We start from the raw sequence: 20,769 nt of genomic DNA, 5'->3' as shown, positions 1-20,769 counted from the left end.
AAGGAGAGGCTAAAACATGTTTTTATAGTGATGTTGGTCTTCACCTAATATTGAAATTTATCTGTTAAAAGAATTACACGTTTCTGTTACTTTAGAATAGGCTGGCCGTGATAGGTGACAGTAGTGTGTCAGTGAGTCATGCGGTTTGAGACTGTGTAGTATGAAAACGGCCTTTGAGATGCGGGACTCCTGTCTTAGTCTGCTTAGTCTTGGTTGCTTTGCATACTGTCATGTGACCTGAAGCTCTTGGACATTAGAGCTGTTTCCTCACTTTGCCTGGGATTTCAGGCAAAGATTTTAGTCCTCCCTAAACTAGAAAGCCAAGTGTGATCCTTGTTTTATAGACTTAAAAATAGGGGCTCTCTGTAGCACTTGGCTTAGTTAACCCTGCCAGCCTTTTTCAAGTTAGAAAGGTACTAGGAGGCTTTACCTGTAAACAGAATCCAGACTTAAGGATGTAAGGCTCCGTGTGAGTTGTTTAATATAGTTTCCAGATATGATAGTATTAATACGATTTTCTACAAAACATTCCACTGTCAGTTAAAACCTATATCTATTTTGTATCAAGGCTGAAATTTTCTTAGTCTTGCTATCCTGTGGAGCCTGACTAGAGAGTGAGGAGGGTACACACACACTTCCTGTGCATGTTTGGCTCTCAGTTTTAACTGTGGTCTTTTGAAAGAATATTCGTGAGTATGGGACTGGGAACACTGAAAGGAAGGAGCCATGATGTTTTTCAGAATTAGGATTTTTAGTATTTAATTGTTAATGGAATTATAAGGAGGAGGATATGGGATATAATAGGAGCAGGAGAGGCATTTAGGACAGATGTGAAAACTGTCCTTTAGAACTCATGTGGGGGAAGAAAACTTGTGTTGCAATTCTAGGGCATTCTTAGCTTATGGTCTTATAGACTGATAGTAAGGTAGGTAAGAGATTTAGGGTACTGACTTATTAAATATGAAACCTAGTTTATAGTTTAGCCTGACTGTATAAAGCCTGGGACACATAGTGACACCTTTTTAATCATACAATTTCATGCTAATGTCTGGTCATAACACTGGAAGAGATACACTTGATTCAATAAATCACACAGGAGAATGCCTCTATGTAAAGTTAGGGTTTTTTTTGAACCCAACTTTTGAGCATTGAGGTACAAGGAAAATGCTATATACAGATATTTGTGTAATAAAACAAAAAAAGATAAATAGTTCACTAGGGTGAAATAGTTTATTGTGTGAATGGTATATATTAGCAGAATCTTGGAAGTTTTGCTCATTTTTATATTAAAGACTTTTTTAGAGGCATAATTGAAGCCCTGTATTTTTGCATAATAGTTGCTTCATGACTATTTCACAATTTAAGGTTTGTTTCTAGAGTCTTGACATTGTTTATTCTGGAATCTAAATTAGACTTATTTACATTTCATTTATTTAATATTTTACCTATAATGTTAGGCAGCTGATGTGAAGAACTTAATTTTTATGTTTTGTAGTGTTGTTATGCAAGCATGGATGAAGGTAATTTTTTGTCTGAGGAGAAATTTCACTACTCTACTTGTAATAAAATTAAAATATTTGTCATAAACACATAGATAATGGACTGGTGTGTAGAGTAGAAGCCCCCATTTTACGAACCTGCTGACATCACTTTTGAACTTGAGATGTGTTCTCATGGTGAGTCCCACTGAGATGCCTGCCTGCCTCGGTGGATCTTCCCTCAGAACTAAGCCTGCCTTCCCATCACCACTGTTTGTATTGCCTTCTGCTTCCTGGGACAAACCCTTTAGAAACAGACACTGGACCAAATGGACTAAATTCTCTTTCCTGAGAATTTGGAATTAAGAGTTTGGTGATGCCAATGAATATGTTTATTGTTTATAGGAAAGGAGAGGAGATAGCAAGACAGTGCAGTTTTAAGTAGTGTGCTGGCCAATTTTATGCTAGAGTCGTTTTTTTTTTGTTTTGTTTTGTTTTGTTTTGTTTTGTTTTGTTTTGTTTTAAGAAAGGAACCCAAATTGAGGTAATGCCTCCATACAGGTAAGCCCGTAGAGCATTTTCTTAATTAGTGATTATTGGGGGAGGGCCCTGCCCTTTGTAGGGACAGGTGGGCCTGGTTCTTTCTGTCAGAGCCTGCAAGTAAGCCAGTAAGCCACAGGAACAAGCCAGGAAGCAACAGTCCTCCAAGATTCTGCCCTCTGAGTGTCTCCCCTGACTTCTGTCAGTACTTGACTGCTACCTGGAAGTGTAAGCTGAAATAATAAGCCCTCTCCACCCCAACTTGCTCTGATCATGGCATTACATCACAGTAACAGTAGCTCTAACTAGCACAGGCACACTTCCACTTTTCTATTTGATGAAGTCTGTCTGCTCTTTAAGAAGTCTTATAAAAATAACTTGTATTCCTTGTAATAAAATAGCTTCGATAAAGTTGCCACTCAAAGACAAAGTAATAGATTGTTATTAATTAAAATTATTTTACTTTACTCTTTTACTGTTTACTTGTGTTGTAAACCTAAGACTACTACAGTAGCTGGCATATAAAGCTGTTTGGAGGTGTGTCCCACGTTGTATCCGAGTGTTAGAGGAGCGTGAGTCCTGAAGAACCTTTCAGGCAGGGCAAGTTCTTCTTGTAGCAGGGTGTGGGGACAGTTGTAGTTGTCACAGTCAGGAATTGCTACTGATTCCTAGTGGGCCTAGGTCAGGGTTAGGGTTAAACATCTAAGAAGGTGCAGGATACTGCCCCACTTTTTAAAGTTACCTACTCCAGCAAAGACAGGAAGCTGAAGACAGCAGGGTGAAAGATAAATCCAAGGTGCCAGCCCCCCCCATCCCCTGTTTACTCACCAAAAAGGATGTCACTGAAGGAAAGGAGTTGAGGGAGCCTGAAGAACCAGAAGAGAGAGGAAGGCAGAAGACTCTTGTCTACCTTGAAGTGCAACAGATGACAGTTTCCATCCTCCTGTTCTCAAGGAATCAGAAAGACTGTTCTACACTCAGCGAAACTGCAGTTCCTTCCCGTGTCACCTGTGAGCCCAAGAGGACACAAGCAGAGCAAGCAGCATGATGGAGCCATTACCTAGAGGGAGGCAGTGTCTGCTCCAAGGAGACTTAGAGGAGCTCCTAGGAGGAGCCAACTCTGTGTTCCAGTAGCACTTGCCCATAGATATGGAATGCTGCGCACAGGAAGGTAAAGATTTTCCAGGAGCCACATTTAAAAGATAGGTGATATCAATCCACTGATACTTTTCATTAAACACAATACATACAAAACATTTGTATTTAATGTTTATAAGACATTTTTGGTACTTAACATTTTTTTTCAATTAGAGTTCTAAAATATGTTTTTTGGGGTTGTTTTTTGTTTTTTTGTTTGGTTTATTTTTTCAAGACAACAAGAGTTTCTCTGTGTAGCTCTGGCTGCCCTGGAACTCACTCTGTAGACTAGGCAGGCTGGCCTGGAACTCAGAAACCCGCCTGCCTCTGCCTCCCAAGTGCTGGGATGTATATTGGGTAATACAGGCATATATCACCACTGCCTGGCTGAAATATGTTTATGCTTAAAATATATCTAACTTAAAATTTCCATGGGTTGGGTGTTCAGATATACATACATAACACATACGTACACAAATTTTTTTAATTTAAGATAACGCCATTACTGTGTAATTTTGACTGGCCTGATTATTATTGTGTAGCCAGGGCTAGCCTCAGATTCAATGATAATCCTCCAACCTCAGCCTCGAAGGTGCTGGGATGATTGGGTCTGTACCACCACACCCAGCTTTGGGAGTAATGCTTAACCTATATTTGGAGTTCATAAAATTTGCTGTTCATGAAGTAATTTCATATGTGTAAGGAATGTCAAACACATGAACTGCTTGTTAGTAACTACCAACTAAAAAGATCTTTAAATTTAAATTGACGAAAATTCAGTGTAACCATTTGGATCATCAATCTCTGTAACACATTTCACAAACTCTGGTTACCTTCGTTAGAGGCAACCTTATGGGATAGCTTATCTCAAGAATATTAGGAGATTATTTTATGAGTAAAAAGGTCAAGCTAAAACACAGCCATTACTTTAAAACTCTTCTCTGGAATCCCAGCCTCGTTCCCTATTCAGTCAGTATATTAGACTATTTGCCCTTTCATCTCCATTTTGGAAAGCTTTATAAGTGGGTCACATTAGGCTGTGCATTGTGCAGTGATGCTCTCAGGTTCCTCCAAAGGGTGTTAATTAGATGAAAACAGCTTACTCTCCTCAGTGAATGGACATAGTCACTCAGTGCAGAAGACGACGCCATTGAGCTTCAAAGAAATGTTTATCTCCTGTTCTCCAGAGAAGCTTGCGTATTAGTGAACGTGAGTATGTGGAGAGAACAGAGCTCATTACTCTTTCTGGTCCTTGAAATACACAGAGTTTATCTCCTGTGACTAAGGAAATTAAATGTGGAGTCCCAGAAAATGGCTTAGTGGCTAAAGACCCTTGCTGCCAAGCCTGACGACCTAAATTTGATCTCCAAAACCCACACAATATAGAAAGCAAGAGTTTCCCTTGGACCTCCACAAGTACACACCACAACATGTTCATATTCACAAAAATAGACAGGACACAAAAATATATAAAGACAAATGTTAAAAAATATAAAAGTGAATGATTAATCTATTTAGAAGTTGGAACAGTGATAAGGAAGAATAGACCTATTTTAAGGTAGGCTCCCAAAATTAGTGAGATGTACTTTAATTATGCTAGCTTGTCAAATTTGCATGGTTTCTGGTGTTGTCAGCTATGTGTAGGCATTGTTCTGAGGTCTGTGACAGTTTTTGTTTTTCTACACGAGTAGTAGAAAAACATGTCTTCTATTAGTGATCCATTAGTGCTGGCACATTAGCTGTGAGTATGGCTGGTGTCTGGTTTGGCATTAGTTACAAGGCAGTTTGCATCGTGGTAGAACTCACTCCATCCATGCCCCTTCATTTCTTTCCCTGTTGTGTTCATGAAAATACCCTTTGAACTGTTTTCATTTCAGTAATTTTACCATCAGCTGTTTCTAATCTGGTTAAATGCTGTCAGTTACTGCTGCAGTGCTTTTTGCACTGGTGTGCCTGCCTGCCCGCAGGCCTTCCGGCTCCCTGCTGTGATGTTAATGCACTAACCTTTTGAAGCTCTCTGTTGAAGACTTTCTTCTCTAAGTTGCCTTGGTCAAGGTTTCTCCACACAGTGGCAATAGAACAGTAACTAAGTGGTCATACACTTGTGGAAAAAATAGTCTACTCAACAAATTATGCTGGAACAGAAAAGTGATTTATAATTTCAAGGGAAAATAGATCAATTATTGGCTAGAAATGGCGGGAAGCAAGGGAAAAAAGGTAGAAGTAGAAGACAGGAAATCATCAAACTCAGGGCTGAAATCAATCAATTGGAAACAAAGAGAACCGTACGAACAATCAATGAATCCAGGAGCTGGTTCTTTGAGAAAATCAACAAGATAGATAAACCCTTAGCCAGACTGACCAAAGGGCACAGAGAAAGTATCCAAATTAACAAACTTAGAAATGAAAAGGGGGATATAACAACAGAAACTGAGGAAATCCAAAAAATCATCAGATCCTACTACAAGAGCCTATACTCAACACAACTAGAGAATCTGGAGGAAATGGACAACTTCCTTGACAGATAACAGATACCAAATACCAAAATTAAATCAGGACCAAATAGATCATCTAAACAGTCCCATAACGCCTAAAGAAATAGAAGGAGTCATAGAAAGTCTTCCAACCAAAAAAAGCACAGGACCAGATGGTTTCAGTGCAGAATTCTATCAGACCTTCAAAGAAGACTTAACACCAATACTCTTCAAACTATTCCACAAAATAGAAACAGAAGGGACACTACCCAATTCCTTCTACGAAGCCACAATTACGCTGATAGCAAAACCACACAAAGATCCAACAAAGAAAGAACTTCAGACCAATTTCCCTTATGAACATCGGTGCAAAAATACTCAATAAAATTCTTGCCAACTGAATCCAAGAACACATCAAAACGATCATCCACCGTGATCAAGTAGGCTTTATCCCAGGGATGCAGGGTTGGTTCAATATATGGAAATCAATCAATGCAATCCACTACATAAACAAACTCAAAGAAAAAAACCACATGGTCATTTCATTGGATGCTGAAAAAGCATTTGACAAAATTCAGCATCCTTTCATGCTTAAAGTCTTGGAAAGAACAGGAATTCAAGGCCCATACCTAAACATAGTAAAAGCAATATACAGCAAACCGGTAGCCAGCATCAAACTAAATGGAGAGAAACTTGAAGCAATCCCACTAAAATTAGGGACTAGACAGTGCTGCCCCCTTTCTCCTTATCTTTTCAGTATTGTACTTGAGGTACTAGCTCGGGCAATTCAACAACATAAGGAGGTCAAAGGGATACAAATTGGAAAGGAAGAAGTCAAGCTATCATTATTTGCAGATGACATGATAGTCTACCTAAGTGACCCAAAAAAACTCCACTAGGGAACGCCTATAGCTGATAAACAACTTCAGCAAAGTGGCAGGTTATAAAATCAACTAAAGGAAATCAGTGGCCTTCCTATACTCAAAGGATAAGCAGGCTGAGAAAGAAATTACGGAAATGACCCCCTTCACAATAGCCACAAACAGTATAAAGTATCTTGGGGTGACTCTTACCAAACATGTGAAAGATCTGTATGACAAGAACTTCAAGACTCTGAAGAAGGAAATGGATGAAGACATCAAAAAATGGGAAAACCTCCCATGCTCATGGATCGGCAGAATCAATATAGTTAAAATGGCCTTTTTGTCAAAAGCAATATACAGATTCAATGCAATACCCATCAAAATCCCAACTCAATTGTTCACAGAGTTAGAAAGAGCAATTCTCAAATTCATCTGGAATAACAAAAAACCCAGGATAGCTAAAACTATTCTCAGCAACAAAAGAAAGTCTGGGAGAATCAGTATCCCTGACCTCAAGCAATACTACAGAGCAATAGTGTTAAAAACTGCATGGTATTGGTACAGTGACAGGCAGGAGGATCAATGGAACAGGATTGAAGATCCAGAAATGAACCCACACACCCATGGCCACTTGATCCTCGACAAAGGGGCTGAAAACATCCAATGGAAAAAAGATAGCCTTTTCAACAAATGGTGCTGGTTCAACTGGAGGTCATCATGCAGAAGAATGGGAATTGATCCATCCTTGTCTCCTTGTACTAAGCCCAAAGCCAAATGGATCAAGGACCTCCACATAAAGCCAGACACTCTGAAGCTAATAGAAAAGAAACTGGGGAAGATCCTTGAGGACATTGGTACAGGGAGAAAGTTTCTGAACAGAACACCAATAGCGTATGCTCTAAGAGCAAGAATTGACAAATGGGACCTCATAAAATTACAAAGTTTCTGTAAGGCAAAGGACACCATCAAAAGGACAAATCGGCAACCAACAAATTGGGAAAAAATCTTCACCAATCCTACATCAGATAGAGGGCTGATATCCAATATATATAAAGAACTCAAGAAGTTAGACTCCAGAAAACCAAACAACACTATTAAAAAATGGGGTACAGAGTTAAACAAAGAATTCTCACCTGAAGAACTTCGGATGGCAGAGAAGCATCTTAAAAAATGCTCAACTTCATTAGTCATTAGGGAAATGCAAATCAAAACAACCCTGAGATTTCACCATACACCAGTCAGAATGGCTAAGATTAAAAATTCAGGAGACAGCAGGTATTGGCGAGGATGTGGAGAAAGAGGAACACTCCTCCACTGCTGGTGGGGTTGCAAATTGGTACAGCCACTCTGGAAATCAGTCTGGTGGTTCCTCCGAAAACTGGGCACCTCACTTCCAGAAGATCCTGCTATACCACTTCTGGGCATATACCCAGAGGATTCCCCGGCATGTAATAAGGATACATGCTCTACTATGTTCATAGCAGCCCTATTTATAATTGCCAGAAGCTGGAAAGAACCCAGGTATTCCTCAGCAGAAGAGTGGATGCAAAAAATGTGGTATATCTACACAATGGAGTACTATTCAGCCATTAGAAATAATGAATTCATGAAATTCTTAGGCAAATGGATGGAGCTGGAGATCATACTAAGAGAGGTAACCCAGACTCAAAAGATGAATCATGGTATGCACTCACTAATAAGTGGATATTAACCTAGAAACCTGGAATACCCAAAACATAATCCACACATCAAATGAGGTACAAGAAGAACGGAGGAGTGGCCCCTTGTTCTGGAAAGACTCAGTGAAGCAGTATTTGGCAAAACCAGAACGGGGAAGTGGGAAGGGGTGGGTGGGAGGACAGGGGGAGAGAAGGGGGCTTACGGGACTTTCAGGGAGTGGGGGGCTAGAAAAGGGGAAATCATTTGAAATGTAAATAAAACATATATTAATTCAAAAAAAAAAAAAAAAAAAGCCAGCCGCCAGTGGCACCCTCCTAGTCCTTTCTAAATGGTTCCACTCCCTGGGGACTAAGCAGTAACTACGAGCTCATGGGGGCCATTCTCATTCAGACCACCACAATCATTTGTCCTTTGCCAAAAAATGGATTGACATGAACTTTTGTCTTTTGGTTTTGTTTGCTTTTGTTTTATTCTGGAGGGATGGCTGAGTGGTTAAGGGCACTCGTTGCTCTTTGAGGTCTTGAGTTCACTTCTCAGCACCCACACGGTGACTCACAACCATCTGTCGCCCTCTTCTCGTGTGCATGAAGACAGAACCCTTGTGTACTCAAAATACATACATAAATAAATCTTTTTAAAAATCATTTTACAGGAAAAGAATTTTAACCCTGAACTACACCCTCCCCACCCCTGACCTAGGCATTGGTGGTTACTCGTAGCTAAGGCGGCCTAGGAGGCATTTTTGCTTCACTCGCTGTAGCAGCTGTGTTAATGAGGTCTGTAGCATTTTGTACTCTCTGAAGGCCAAGAGCGGTTCCCTCGGCACCCTTTCCTCTGATGTTTTCTAATCTGGAGTGGCTACACCATGCTTTTAAGCCTCCAGTGTCCTCAGGTACCCCAGTGCACACCCACACTTCCTCATCCTGAGGTACAAGTCCCTGTGATGTGGGGAGAATGTGGTGTCTTCCATGCGTCCTACTTAGGGTTCCCTTTGCCCTGCAGTTCCCTCCATTAATTTTTGAGCTGTCTCAGGAGCAACCACTTGAAGTTGCATTTAGTTTTTGTTTTAAATCTCATTACTTTTCATTGTTTAGCACCTAAATGAGTTAGCTGGCATTGCTCAAAATTGAAAATGCTTGCTTGTCCCTTAATTCTAATTTAAATTCAACAAGCCAAATTATTATATATATTAGCAGTAGTTACTTGAAATTTTGTTTACTGCTAGAGTAAATCAACTCTTGATAGCTTTAAAAAAAAGCCCTACCATAATAGTAACAATCTCGGATTAGGTTGATGTGTTGTGCTCTGGTAAATAAAGCATATCTTGTATAAAAAACTAAAACATTTTTAATATGTATTTATGTTGATGAAACTATCACTATATAATCAAGGGAGCATTGTATATTCTAGTTAAAAAGAAAAAACAAAGCTTCTGTCCCTTAGCAGTCTTTTTTGTTTTGAGACAGTCTTACGTAGCTCAAGTTGGCCTTAAACGTCTGATCTTTCTGCCTCTGCCTCCAGAGTACTGCGATTAGAGGCATGTCTTCACTGTGCTTGGTTTTGTATAATGCTGGGAATCCCATCCAGGGTATTGTGCATGGTAGGTATGCATCTACCACATGAGCTTTGTTCTCAGCCCCCCATTGCTTCAATCCCATGTGTGTTAATGAGAGTTCTCAGGTTGAGGAGTAGTAAGTAGTTTAAATTCGGTTCCTTAGTATATACTTTGCTGAAGAATAAAAAATTTTGTTGCTTAGGAAAAAAACCAAACAGCAGTGGCTGATGCGGCTCATGGGATAAAGATGCTTGTCACCAGGCCTCGGGACTGCCTTTAATCCCTGGGATCCACACATAGAAGTGACTGTCCTCTTACCTCCACATGTGTCCCCATCCCCAGGAAATGTAGAAAAAAGCTAAGGACCATTTCCATGTATTAAAAAATAACTTAATAACTTTCCTTGGGATTGGAAAGGTGGCTCAGAAGCCCGGGGTTCAGTTGCCAGCACCCACTTGGCAGCCCACAGCCGTCTGTAATGTCTCAGGGGATCTAACCTTCTGGCCTCTGTGAGGCATGGAATATGCATGGCGCCCAGACTTACATACAGGCAGGACATTGGTGCATATTGTGGTGGTTTGAGTAGTTATGGGCACTTTAGACTCATGCGTTTCCATACTCAGCCCATAGGGAGTGGCACTCTTAGGAGGTGTGGCCTTGTTGGAGGAACTGTGTCACTGTGGGGCAGGTTCTAAAGTCTTCTGTGCTCAGGCTAGCATGCTAACATGTGGCACACAGTTCTTCCTGCTGCCTGGGGATCAAGATGTAGACCGCTCAGCTCCTCCTGCACCATGCCTGCCCATGCTGTAGTGCTCCCCACAATGATGACAATGGACTGAGCCTCTGAACCTGTAAGCCAGCCCCAGTTAAATGTTTTCTTTGTAAGAGTTGCCTTGGTCATGAAAATCAGCAAAGAAAATCCTAGCTAAGACACATAAAATAAAGATAACATAAAAATCTAAAGGGTCCTATGTGATTCAGTTTTTGAAACTCAGTTGGCAAGGAAATAGTTGAATCCAGGAGAAGTAAGCTGTTTACAAATCTTTGGGAGTCGGAAACATAGAGACTCTAAACTCGCATAATTGTTAGTTTTTAATACTTTTAAATACTGTTATGTTTGCCACTTAAAGAAATCACCTGAACAACCTTTCCCCCATTAATTTATGTATTCTCTTTACATCCTGACTGCAGTCCTCCCCACCCCGCTTACCCCCTCCTCTTCTTCTCAGAGATTTTTAAATTGTCTAATATTGTCTATGGTTAATACAATGTATTCTGAAGTACTTTGTGTTTTTCTAGTATTTGGCACACTGAGGCTTTGCATTAAGTTTAACTTTTTAATTTATAAGAATCATGTAGGTGCCTAAATTTAATAGTTAAAAATGAAATGAGACAACATGGCTCAAGTTGTGTTTTCTGAATCTGAACAGATCTGGCTAAATAAATAGAAATTGAGTAGGAAACTCATGTAGTAGCCCACAGGGATGGAGTTGAGAGGCGGACCCCGCCTGAGCTACGCCTAGCTTTGGTGTCAGCTGCTGTAGCTTTTCCAGCCTGCCTGCCTGGGAAGGGTCAAGATGTAGTGGTTTAAGGTTGGCTCATATCTCAGTTGGTAAAGATAGTAGAAGTTATTTATGACTCGTGAGGTTGAGGCAGGAGGATCATGTAGTGGAGGCCAGCTGGGGCATATGGCGAGGCCACGTCTCAATAAGTGAAGTAAAGTAAGGAGGTTCCAGTGGACACGATACTCATCAATTTACAGACTTGGGTATTCATATGTTCTCCCCCCCCCCATATCGTTCTTTGTATTGTATTTGCATATTCTGAGAGGCTTGTGGTGTTTGTATTGACCATACAACATGAATTCCCAATTACATTTTGCACCTATAGTTAAATTATCTCTGATGGTTCCAAATTTGGAAAGCACATTTTATGCATCCGAGTTGACACACCCCTGAAGTAGCATGAGCATTCCTAAGATCTGACACTGTCACCTCTGCTTGTTGTATATGTCATTCTTCCCATATTAGAATGTAGTGCCAAACAAGCCGCTGGCAGAGTACTCGGAAATGCCCACCTGACTATTACAGTCACGCCTGCTCTGCCCTCTCCACTGGATGCAGAAAGCACATTGGCTTTGTGCATTTCCCTATTCAAAGGCCATTTGGGTTGGCATAGCTCAGCTGCTGTGGCACGTGCTGTGGTGCAGCGCATGTGCTTCTGAGTGTCTGAGATGAGCGGAGACTGAACACCCAGTAGTGCAACAGCGACGGGACGGCATGCCGGTGGCTGATCTGTATGTCCTAAAGGGTCTGCATTTGAAACTGTGCTTTGATATTTTGAGGAGCTAATAGGCAATGGTATTGTCAGGCAACACTGTTTTCTCTCTTCATTTACTTCTTTCTGCAGCAGGAAAGACAGATTTAGACCTGTTGTGATCATAAAAAGAGAAAGAGGGTCTGAGACTATGTTCTGCAGCGTGGGGGAGGGTGTGCCTCATGGGCCCATGCCCAGGCATCCCTTCCCCTGAGGGACCACACACACACCAGCATAGTATAGAATAGAGTTATTCAGGCCATGGGAGGGGAGTTAAGGGGGTAGTAGAGGCAGAGAGATGCAGAGAGAGGGAGAGAGTAGAGAAGCAGAGGCTGGCCATGACCATGTGGAGAGAGGGGGGAGGGGAGGAGAGCCCAAGGCGGGCAAGAGAGAAGCAGAGAGTGAGAGAGGTAAGAGAGATAAGAGGTAAGAGAGAGAGAAGGGGCTGAGCAGCCCCCTTTATAGTAGGCCAGGCCTACCTGGCTGTTGCCAGGTAACTGTGGGGTAGAGCTTAGACAGAACCCTAACAGGACCCCTGTTACTTAAAGCAGATACCTTTACATCTAAACTTTATGGAGTTAGTTTTTTCTTTTCCTTTCCTTTCCTTTCCTTTCCTTTCCTTTCCTTTCCTTTCCTTTCCTTTCCTTTCCTTTCCTTTCCTTTCCTTTCCTTTCCTTTCCTTTCCTTTCCTTTTTTCCTTTCCTTTCCTTTCCTTTTTTCCTTTCCTTTCCTTTCCTTTCCCTTTTTTCCTTTCCTTTCCTTTCCTTTTTTTTTCCTTTTTTTTTCCTTTTGGTTTTTTGAGACAAGGTTTCTCTGTGCAGCCTTGGCTGTCCTGGAACTCACTCTGTAGACCAGGCTGGCCTCGAACTCAGAAATCTACCTGTCTCTGCCTCCCAAGTGCTAGGATTAAAGGTGTGCGCCACCACCACCCGGCGGAGTTAGTTTTTTAATTTACTTCTAATGAACTTGTGGTGGTTAAATATTTTCTTTTTTTTTTTTTAATTTTATTTTTTTATTTACATTGCAAATGATTTCCCCTTTTCTGGGTCCCCACTCCCTGCAAATCCCATAACCCCTCTTCCGTCCCCCTATATTTTCTAATACGGATTTTGTTAGCAGCAGTTGGTTAACTCAACTGTTCTTTCCTGTTGCAACATTGCTCTGCTGTGGATCTGCCTATGTTCAGGTCAAAGAAAGAGCTAGGAGTGACCTCAAAATGTTTAAAAGCCACACATTTCAGGCAGGACAGTTAAATTTTGAAACTGCTTAAACCAGAATGGGAGTAAATGGCCAATTTCTCTTTCAAAGTAAGACCCTTTTAAGTAAAATCCTGTTAGAAGGATTGAGGATTTCAGTTCCTTTTTGGGGGGAATAGTCAGGCTTTCAATACTTTGCTTCTACCACTTATTAAAAATTGCTGAATCAAAGTTCCCATTATGTAACTGTCATATCCTGCTAAGTAAAAATGTTTTCACCTCCATTTAAAGCAGGATCTGGTGTTCAGTCCCAAGTATGACTAGCAGGCAGTACTTTTCATGACAGCCGTTTCTCTGTCTCCCTACCTGTGCACTTGATCACTCAGCACCTCGGCCCCCTTTGAGTCTTGAGTCTGCTTTATGATTGAGATGCTTATAAACCAAGTGGAAATTTCCAGGATGAACCAAGGTGAAATTTTCTTCTGGAATTAAAAAAAAAAAAAAGTTTCTGCGAAAGCTGATCACTTTGATTGTATAGTCAGGGTTCTGAAGAGGAATTTACATATATACAGAGGATTTATTAGAGTGGCTGCAGACTTTGGTCCAGCTAGTCCAACAGTGGCTGTCTCTCAATAGAAAGTACCAAGAATTATTTGGTTCATGAGGCTGCTTGTCTCAACAGAGGGTGTGTGAACTTGCCTATGAGAGCTGTGCTCATTCTCCTTGAGCAGAAACGCCTTTCCATGTCCAATGAGTGAGCCGCCACAGGGTGGCCCTACCTCAAAGGATCCAGTGAACTATTACCTCACATGTGTGCCCAGATGCTTGGGCTGTTTTTTGTTTTGTTTTGTTTTGTTGTTTTAAGTTAATTCTGGATGTATTCAAATTGACCACCAATGATAGTTGTCAGGAAGATAAAGTAACAACAGCTTGATGTTGTGTTACTATTTTAAACTCTTGAGTCTCTTTAGAAATAACCATGTTTATTGCTGCAATCAGGAATTAAATGATATATAGCAGTCCCCTCCCCATCAGTATGCACAGGACACATGGTTAGACTCTTAGTGGATGCTTGAAACGTTGGGAAGTTCTGAGTCCTATATCTGTACTTTCCTGTACGTGTGTATATGTAGAGGGTACTATATCTAAGTAATTGATATTGCGGTTTAATCTGTGCATGGTGTCTCAGATCAGCAGTAGCATCTAATGATAAGAATTACGACACTGTAGTGGAAGCTACTGTAAGTAGCTCTAGGGTTTCCATCCCTAGATGTGCAGTAGCATCACTGGCGTGGACTACTTTCCCTTGCATGTAGTTTCAGTGACAGATTTGTCCTTACAGAGATCGGACCACACAATTTCCTTAAGTTGAGAACCTTTGTCTTCTTGTTTAAAGAAAACATACTATGCTAAGCTGCTTTTTGACATATTTGAATCACCAGCAACCAGCATCATTCTGCTTACTCTTTGAGGCTGTTACTAAGTAAAATAAGAGCCCCTTATCATCAGCCCTGGGATGATGTGCCCATTGATCTGCTAGCTCAGATGACTACTGAGTATCTGGGGGTGGACAGCACATGACAGTACACTGGTCAGTACACTGGACAGAGTACTGGTTCACCAGTGGGTGGATGGAACAGTGTCCTCAGATTGGTGCATGGTGTGAAACTTACAATATCTTAGACTATGGCTGAAGACAGCTGAAACCATGGAGAACCACAGCTGGTAGGAGGATGACCACAGACCGTCTGAGGATTTCTCTGTGTCTTCCCAAGCATGGCTTGTTTTAATGCTGCAAATGTGAAGGTACCCCAGATCTAAGATGAGAGGTGTGACTGCTTACCTTCAGACAGCTGTCCTGTAGCAAAGCCATAGCCTTGATGGCTTGTGCATCACAGAAAGAACGGCCTTACAAACAACATGACTCATTACTTAGTAGTATGAAGATCACCTTCCAAATTTCAAAAGAATGTATGGGCTTCAGTGTAGAGCTTAGAATGAATGAAAACTTAACTAGTAGTGGCTATTTAGAATTAACTAGTAGTGGCTCAAAGCCTGTAACTGAATGTTGTAAGCAGCTTTTGTATTGGGGGGGTGGTGAGTGGGCTCAGTCCCTGTAGTTGCTTGTTAGGCGTGTGCTTGAGTGCACGAGAGTACCTGTGCTTTTGGAGTCCAGAGAGTCTACACTGAGTGTTGTTCCTCAGTCACTCTCCACTGTATGTTTTGAGACAGAGTCTCTCACTGAGCCCGGGATACACTGATTTGACTCGACTGTGACCAGCTAGCTCCAGGGAACTTTCTGTTAACTTCTGAACTCTGTATCACAGAGAAATGCTGCTGCTGTGCCCACCTTTCTGCGTGGATGCTTAGGATGGGAACCTGGCTCCTCATGCCTATGTAAAAGCATTTCACCAGCTGAGCCACCATTTCAGCCCAAAGACCTTCTGTAAGCTATAAGGACCTAAATACAAAACCCATCCCACCTGAGGATTTTGGAATCTTTGCGTGTATATATAGAATGAGATGTTTTGAGGTTGGGATCCAGGTCTCAATGCGAGATTTGTGTTTCACGTGTACCACGGTAGGTATGCACTCTACCAAATGAGCTCCATTCTCAGCCCCCCATTGCTTAAATCTCATGTATGTTAATGAGAGTTCTAAAGTTGAAGAGTAGTAGTTTAAATTTGGTTCCTTAGTATATATTTTGCTAAAGAATAAAAACTTTTGTTGCTTAGGAAAAAAAAGAACAACAGTGGCTAATGAGATGGCTCAGTGGGTAAAGACACTTGTCACCAGGCCTCGGGTGGGAATTAAATCCCTGGGATCCATATGTAGAAGTGATTGTCCTCTTACCTCCACATTGCGCCCCCACCCCCAGGAAGTGTAGAAAAACACCTGCAAGTGATTCAGTATACACCAAAGAGCTCCTCTGTCCCAGGGTCAGGTGCTCAGAGGATTCGCGTTCCTCACCTCCTTGCAGCTCAGGTTTTTGACTAAAGATGCCTAGCCTGTGCACTGGTGAAGGACAGAGGGGTAGTAGCACGCCAGCAGTCCCTGGCTTCCACTGCAGAGGTGCTTTAGTTGGCATTAGATAGTTACCAAAATGCCACATCCTTAGTTTATTTACCTGCCCATTCATTTATAAGAGGTTCTGAAGGATTCTCTGTAGTTTTTTATGAAACACCTTTGTAGCATTTCAGTGATTTCTAGTTCTAGAAATTAGATGGCGGATCATAATACAGAGATAGTTGGTTTGTTTTGTGGATTTTGTTTTTGTGGCATGGCTGCAAGAGCTGGAGTTGTATGCATTACTGTGTCTGTCAAACTTCTGGAAGCCAGCCAGTGTGTCTATGGTGTGTTTCATATGTAAGCACCGAGCCACTAGAAGCCTTGCACAGGGTTACAGCTCTTCTGAGAGAGGAAGCGTTTGGAAATTGAGCAGGGAAGCAGCAGCAGCAGCAGGAGGTAGTCACAGTGGTAGTCAGGCCAGGGCAGCTTCAGCTCGCACAGCTCACAGAGCGAGTCAGGGAGCAAGCACACAGCTCCCACACATACTGCTGCCTCGGGAGGCAGAGCAGGACTGCTCAGGGCAAGCTTCCCGTTGCATGGTTATGATGTCAGGTCATGTGATAATACTGTACCATAAGTTGCCAACTTCGCTTTACTCTAGAGAAGATCCTCTGCTGCAGTGCTTTTTTTTCCTTTTTCCTTTCATTTTTCTTTTCTTGAAAGAGAAAAAATTGTGCAATGTATGTTTATGCCTACACCATGCCGAGGCGACACTTAGCAGTAAATAATCTCTGTATCCCCGAGGTAAGATACTGTCTCTGCTTTCCCTGCACAGTGCTGCTGCAGCACGGAGCCGATCCAAACATCCGGAACACCGATGGGAAGTCAGCTCTGGACCTGGCAGATCCTTCAGCAAAAGCTGTCCTCACAGGTAAGGACACAGAGCTCGCAGGCTCATCTCATAAGATTTTCATGCACTGAATATTTTTCCACTAAGGAAGCTAAGAAAATATTAAATAACTTATTGATTATGTAGCTTATTAATTGTGTTGATATATACCTATATATGTATATATATCATATAGATTGATATATATCAATTTTACTGCTTAAAGCACTGAGAATTGCAGCATTAAATCATAGTGTCTCTCATGTTTTGCCAGTTTTATGGCTTATATCGCAGGTTTCCTCTACCTCTTCTTCCCGGCTGGCTTTTTAAAGCCCTTCACTGTGAGCAGACAAGGGCATTTGTGATATTGTAAAAGTAGTTTTCATTGGGAAGACAACCTGCTGCCTTGTCCCCGGGGTCAACAGTTAAACGCTCCGGTGCTCGCCTCACCCACTTTGTGTATTTTGCCATATCTTTGCACTTTTTACCCTGATAGCCAAGTTTTTTTGGACTGGGGTAATATATTGTCTTTCTACTTCTGATAATGCAGATTTGGCCTTATTAATTTTATTAAACTAAATGCCAAGAACCATCACAGAGGAGACCCTGAGGTAGAGAGCAGCCCTCACCAGGTCTGCAAGCGTCTGTTTAACGGCTAGATTTTGAGCAGTTCTTGTCATCCATCTCCGTTCTCTCCTCTCGGTGCTGCATTGGCTCTGTTTGCTTTTGGTCTCAGTATCCCGGCTGCTGCCTTTGCCCTCCTTTACTTTGTAATTTGGAGCCTCTTTGTTGCTGCAGTGCTGACGGTGCTGTCGTAGATTGTGTAGAAGTGAGTGACTCTTAACTAGAGAGAGATCTGTGTTTAAGTTGTCCATCTGTGCTGTGCACTCCTCATAGAGACTGTGAGGAGAATAGAAGGCATTTATATACAGAAAGCTTTAAAAATATATGGAATTTTGCTTAATTGCTCTACATGGAAAGACAACTTCCCACTGTGCTAAAATTAATATAATCACTGCCAAATCATAGTAATCTGATATTTCTTAATTAATTAAAGATTAAATGAGTTGTTGCATGAGGAGAGTATCTACCAGAGGAATAAAGCTGTTTAAATCAGTGGAGATAAAGTTAATGCACAGCTTTAAATGATGAGATCAGGCCTACCTGACTTATCTCTGACCTGCCTAGTCCTGAAGCCTTCAGTCTCTTAGTAAACAGTCTTGCTACAATACAGCAGCTTTCAGTGGTCGCTGGCCAGAGGAGACACACAGTACAGCGACAGCTCCTCTTAGAGCGGCTGCTACAGTGTGTGACAAGCACCAAGCAAGACTGTTTCTGAGTGTCCTCACCCTGACCTTTCCTCTTCTTCATCTCTCTGCCTGCCTGTTCATTTGTTAGGTGCATTTAACGCATCATTGCCTTTCGGACTGCACTTCTACTGTTGGAAAGACATAAGTTCAGATATAAGCTACAACTGTAAGAAGCCGTCTCCTAATTTTCACTGCAGGTCAGAGAAGATCATTTTAGGGTAGAGCTTTGGCTTGCTCACTTGAAGAGGCGGAGCACAGCAGAGAACAGATAGCATATCTGAACTTGATTTGCACACTGTCTAGCACTGCACTTTTCTTAGATGGGAAGATTCTTCATTTTTCTACATTTTACTACTAATATTCAACTGCTACTGGCATTGTACCTTTTAAAAATATTTTGAGGCAACTTTTCTTTCAGTTGTGGTTTAAGGCAAAAAGTGTACTAGTTTTCTTGGAAATACTATCTATTGTACTGTACATTCATGCTGTATAACATACATTAAGGAAACACGTGAGCTGTTTTAGAGTGGTTTTCTGCCCATATAGGCTTGTTACAAAGGAATTTTTTCTGATGGCGTTATGATGGAAATATTATTTCCCAAGCTAAGTTTTAGAAGATTAAGCATTGATTTTATAAAGGGAAGTGGGCTCAGGGCACGGCCCTGTCTTGTCTAGTAAATGCACACCCTTGTTCAGTCCTTATCATTCTGTCCTGAAGGAGAGGGAGGTTCTTGAGAGGAATATCTTAGAGGGTTAGGCTTACTCTGAGTCTCATTTTTATTCCAGATGAATTGCAGTGCTATTATATAACTTGAGAGTGATTTTCTTTTTTTAATTTCTTTGTGAGTATTTAGGTGCTGAAAATCTGATAGCCTATCATTTATGTTACAAGTTTGCTACATTAGCCAAACAATAAGCAGGTATACCTTAAAGCAAATTAACAAAGAGTAAGTTAAATGTATGTGTTTGATTTTGTTTTTTATATGAAGACTGCTATAAAAAGCAAACAGTCTGTCAGTATAACAGTTGACCATTACCGCATAGGCTTTGCTTTGGATAGTGCCACGAGCCATTTGAAAGAGAAGGCTAATTGGAAAGACTGGTTCAAATATTTGCTGAACTATTTGAGTGAATGATAAGGTTTATAGAAGTCTAAAAGGTTTTAGCTTTTGTTAATTGCCTGTGTTGTAGGTAATCAGCTGGGGGACTTGGAAACAATGTTGGTTTGTGAGGTTTTTGTGTTGGTTTTTAGAAGAATATAAAATGTCAAAGTATATGTAAATATTATTGCAAGATATTTGGCATGTTATAATTTTGGATTTTTAAGAGTAACAGTTTGGACTTTTTCTGTTTATAAAATGTACATTTGGAAACAGGGAAATAAAAAACCCCACAAAATAGATAGCATTGATGTGCCTTGTATACCCTTTCCTTTCTGCTAGGAGATAGCAGCATTATGCTGCAGAGTACTGAATGAAGTATGGACATGTGTGTGTTTTGCTGATGATTGACATTCATGCATAATATGCAATATTTGATTTAGTGGCATTGGATATATGCCTCTATGCCCAGGGCTTTGTGCATTATAGGCAAGAACTCTACAGACCCTATTTTTAGCTTTTATTCATCTTTGTCACTTTGAGGTCATCAGTTTCACCAGAATTGTGCTTATTACCATATTCAGGCTTAGCATATAGAAACGGATGTTTCTGTTCTTGACTTGGATGTATTTGAAGATTTGTTTGTATTGCATGTGGTATAATTATGGGAATGCCCAAATGTGTTTACAAAGACATTGTTAGCTAAGTGGTTGTGGAGCACGCCTTTAATCTTTGCACTCAGAACACAGAGGCAAGGCAGATCTTTGTGAGTTCGAGGCTAGGTAGAGAGCAAGTTCCAAGACAGCCAGGGCTACATAAACCCTGTCTGGAAAAATCATAAGAAGAAAAGACATTGTTTCTTAGCAGGACTAGGGAGGAATTTTTTTCCCTCCCATGTAAAGTAAAATCGCTGGAGCACTGGGAAGGATGGAGGGTGTCAGTGGGATGAATGAGGCAAGGTGAAAACTGGTTAAGACTGAGAATTTAGGGAAGGGTAGATGGCCCAAGAAATGTTTATCTTTGGCAAGATCAATGATAATTAGAATATGAACTATGCATGTTTCTATGGTCACATGGTTGGCCTAGAAATTGGCCCTGGCACCTTCTTTGTTGATATGGAGAAACAATAATAAAGAATAAGGATGTTTTGCACAAAGGAGCCGGAAAACTAAATAACCCGTACTCACTCTTGTAACCCCAGCACTTGGTAGATTGAGGTAGG

The 20,769-nt window shown here is 41.1% G+C and overlaps 1 protein-coding gene across 1 annotated transcript in view; it reads left to right on the top strand.

Moving 5' to 3' along the window:
• Tnks (tankyrase) overlaps nucleotides 1–20,769 on the top strand; it is a 156,313-nt gene that overhangs the window by 40,857 nt on the left and 94,687 nt on the right. Inside the window, exon 3 of the mRNA XM_052162651.1 lies at nucleotides 17,084–17,179. Coding sequence (XP_052018611.1) covers nucleotides 17,084–17,179 — 96 coding nt within the window. The remainder of the gene's footprint in view (nucleotides 1–17,083; nucleotides 17,180–20,769) is intronic.

The sequence above is a fragment of the Apodemus sylvaticus genome, chromosome 18 (genome assembly GCF_947179515.1).
Source record: "Apodemus sylvaticus chromosome 18, mApoSyl1.1, whole genome shotgun sequence".
Lineage (NCBI taxonomy): Eukaryota > Metazoa > Chordata > Mammalia > Rodentia > Muridae > Apodemus > Apodemus sylvaticus.
This window is presented reverse-complemented; position numbering and strand designations above follow the sequence as displayed.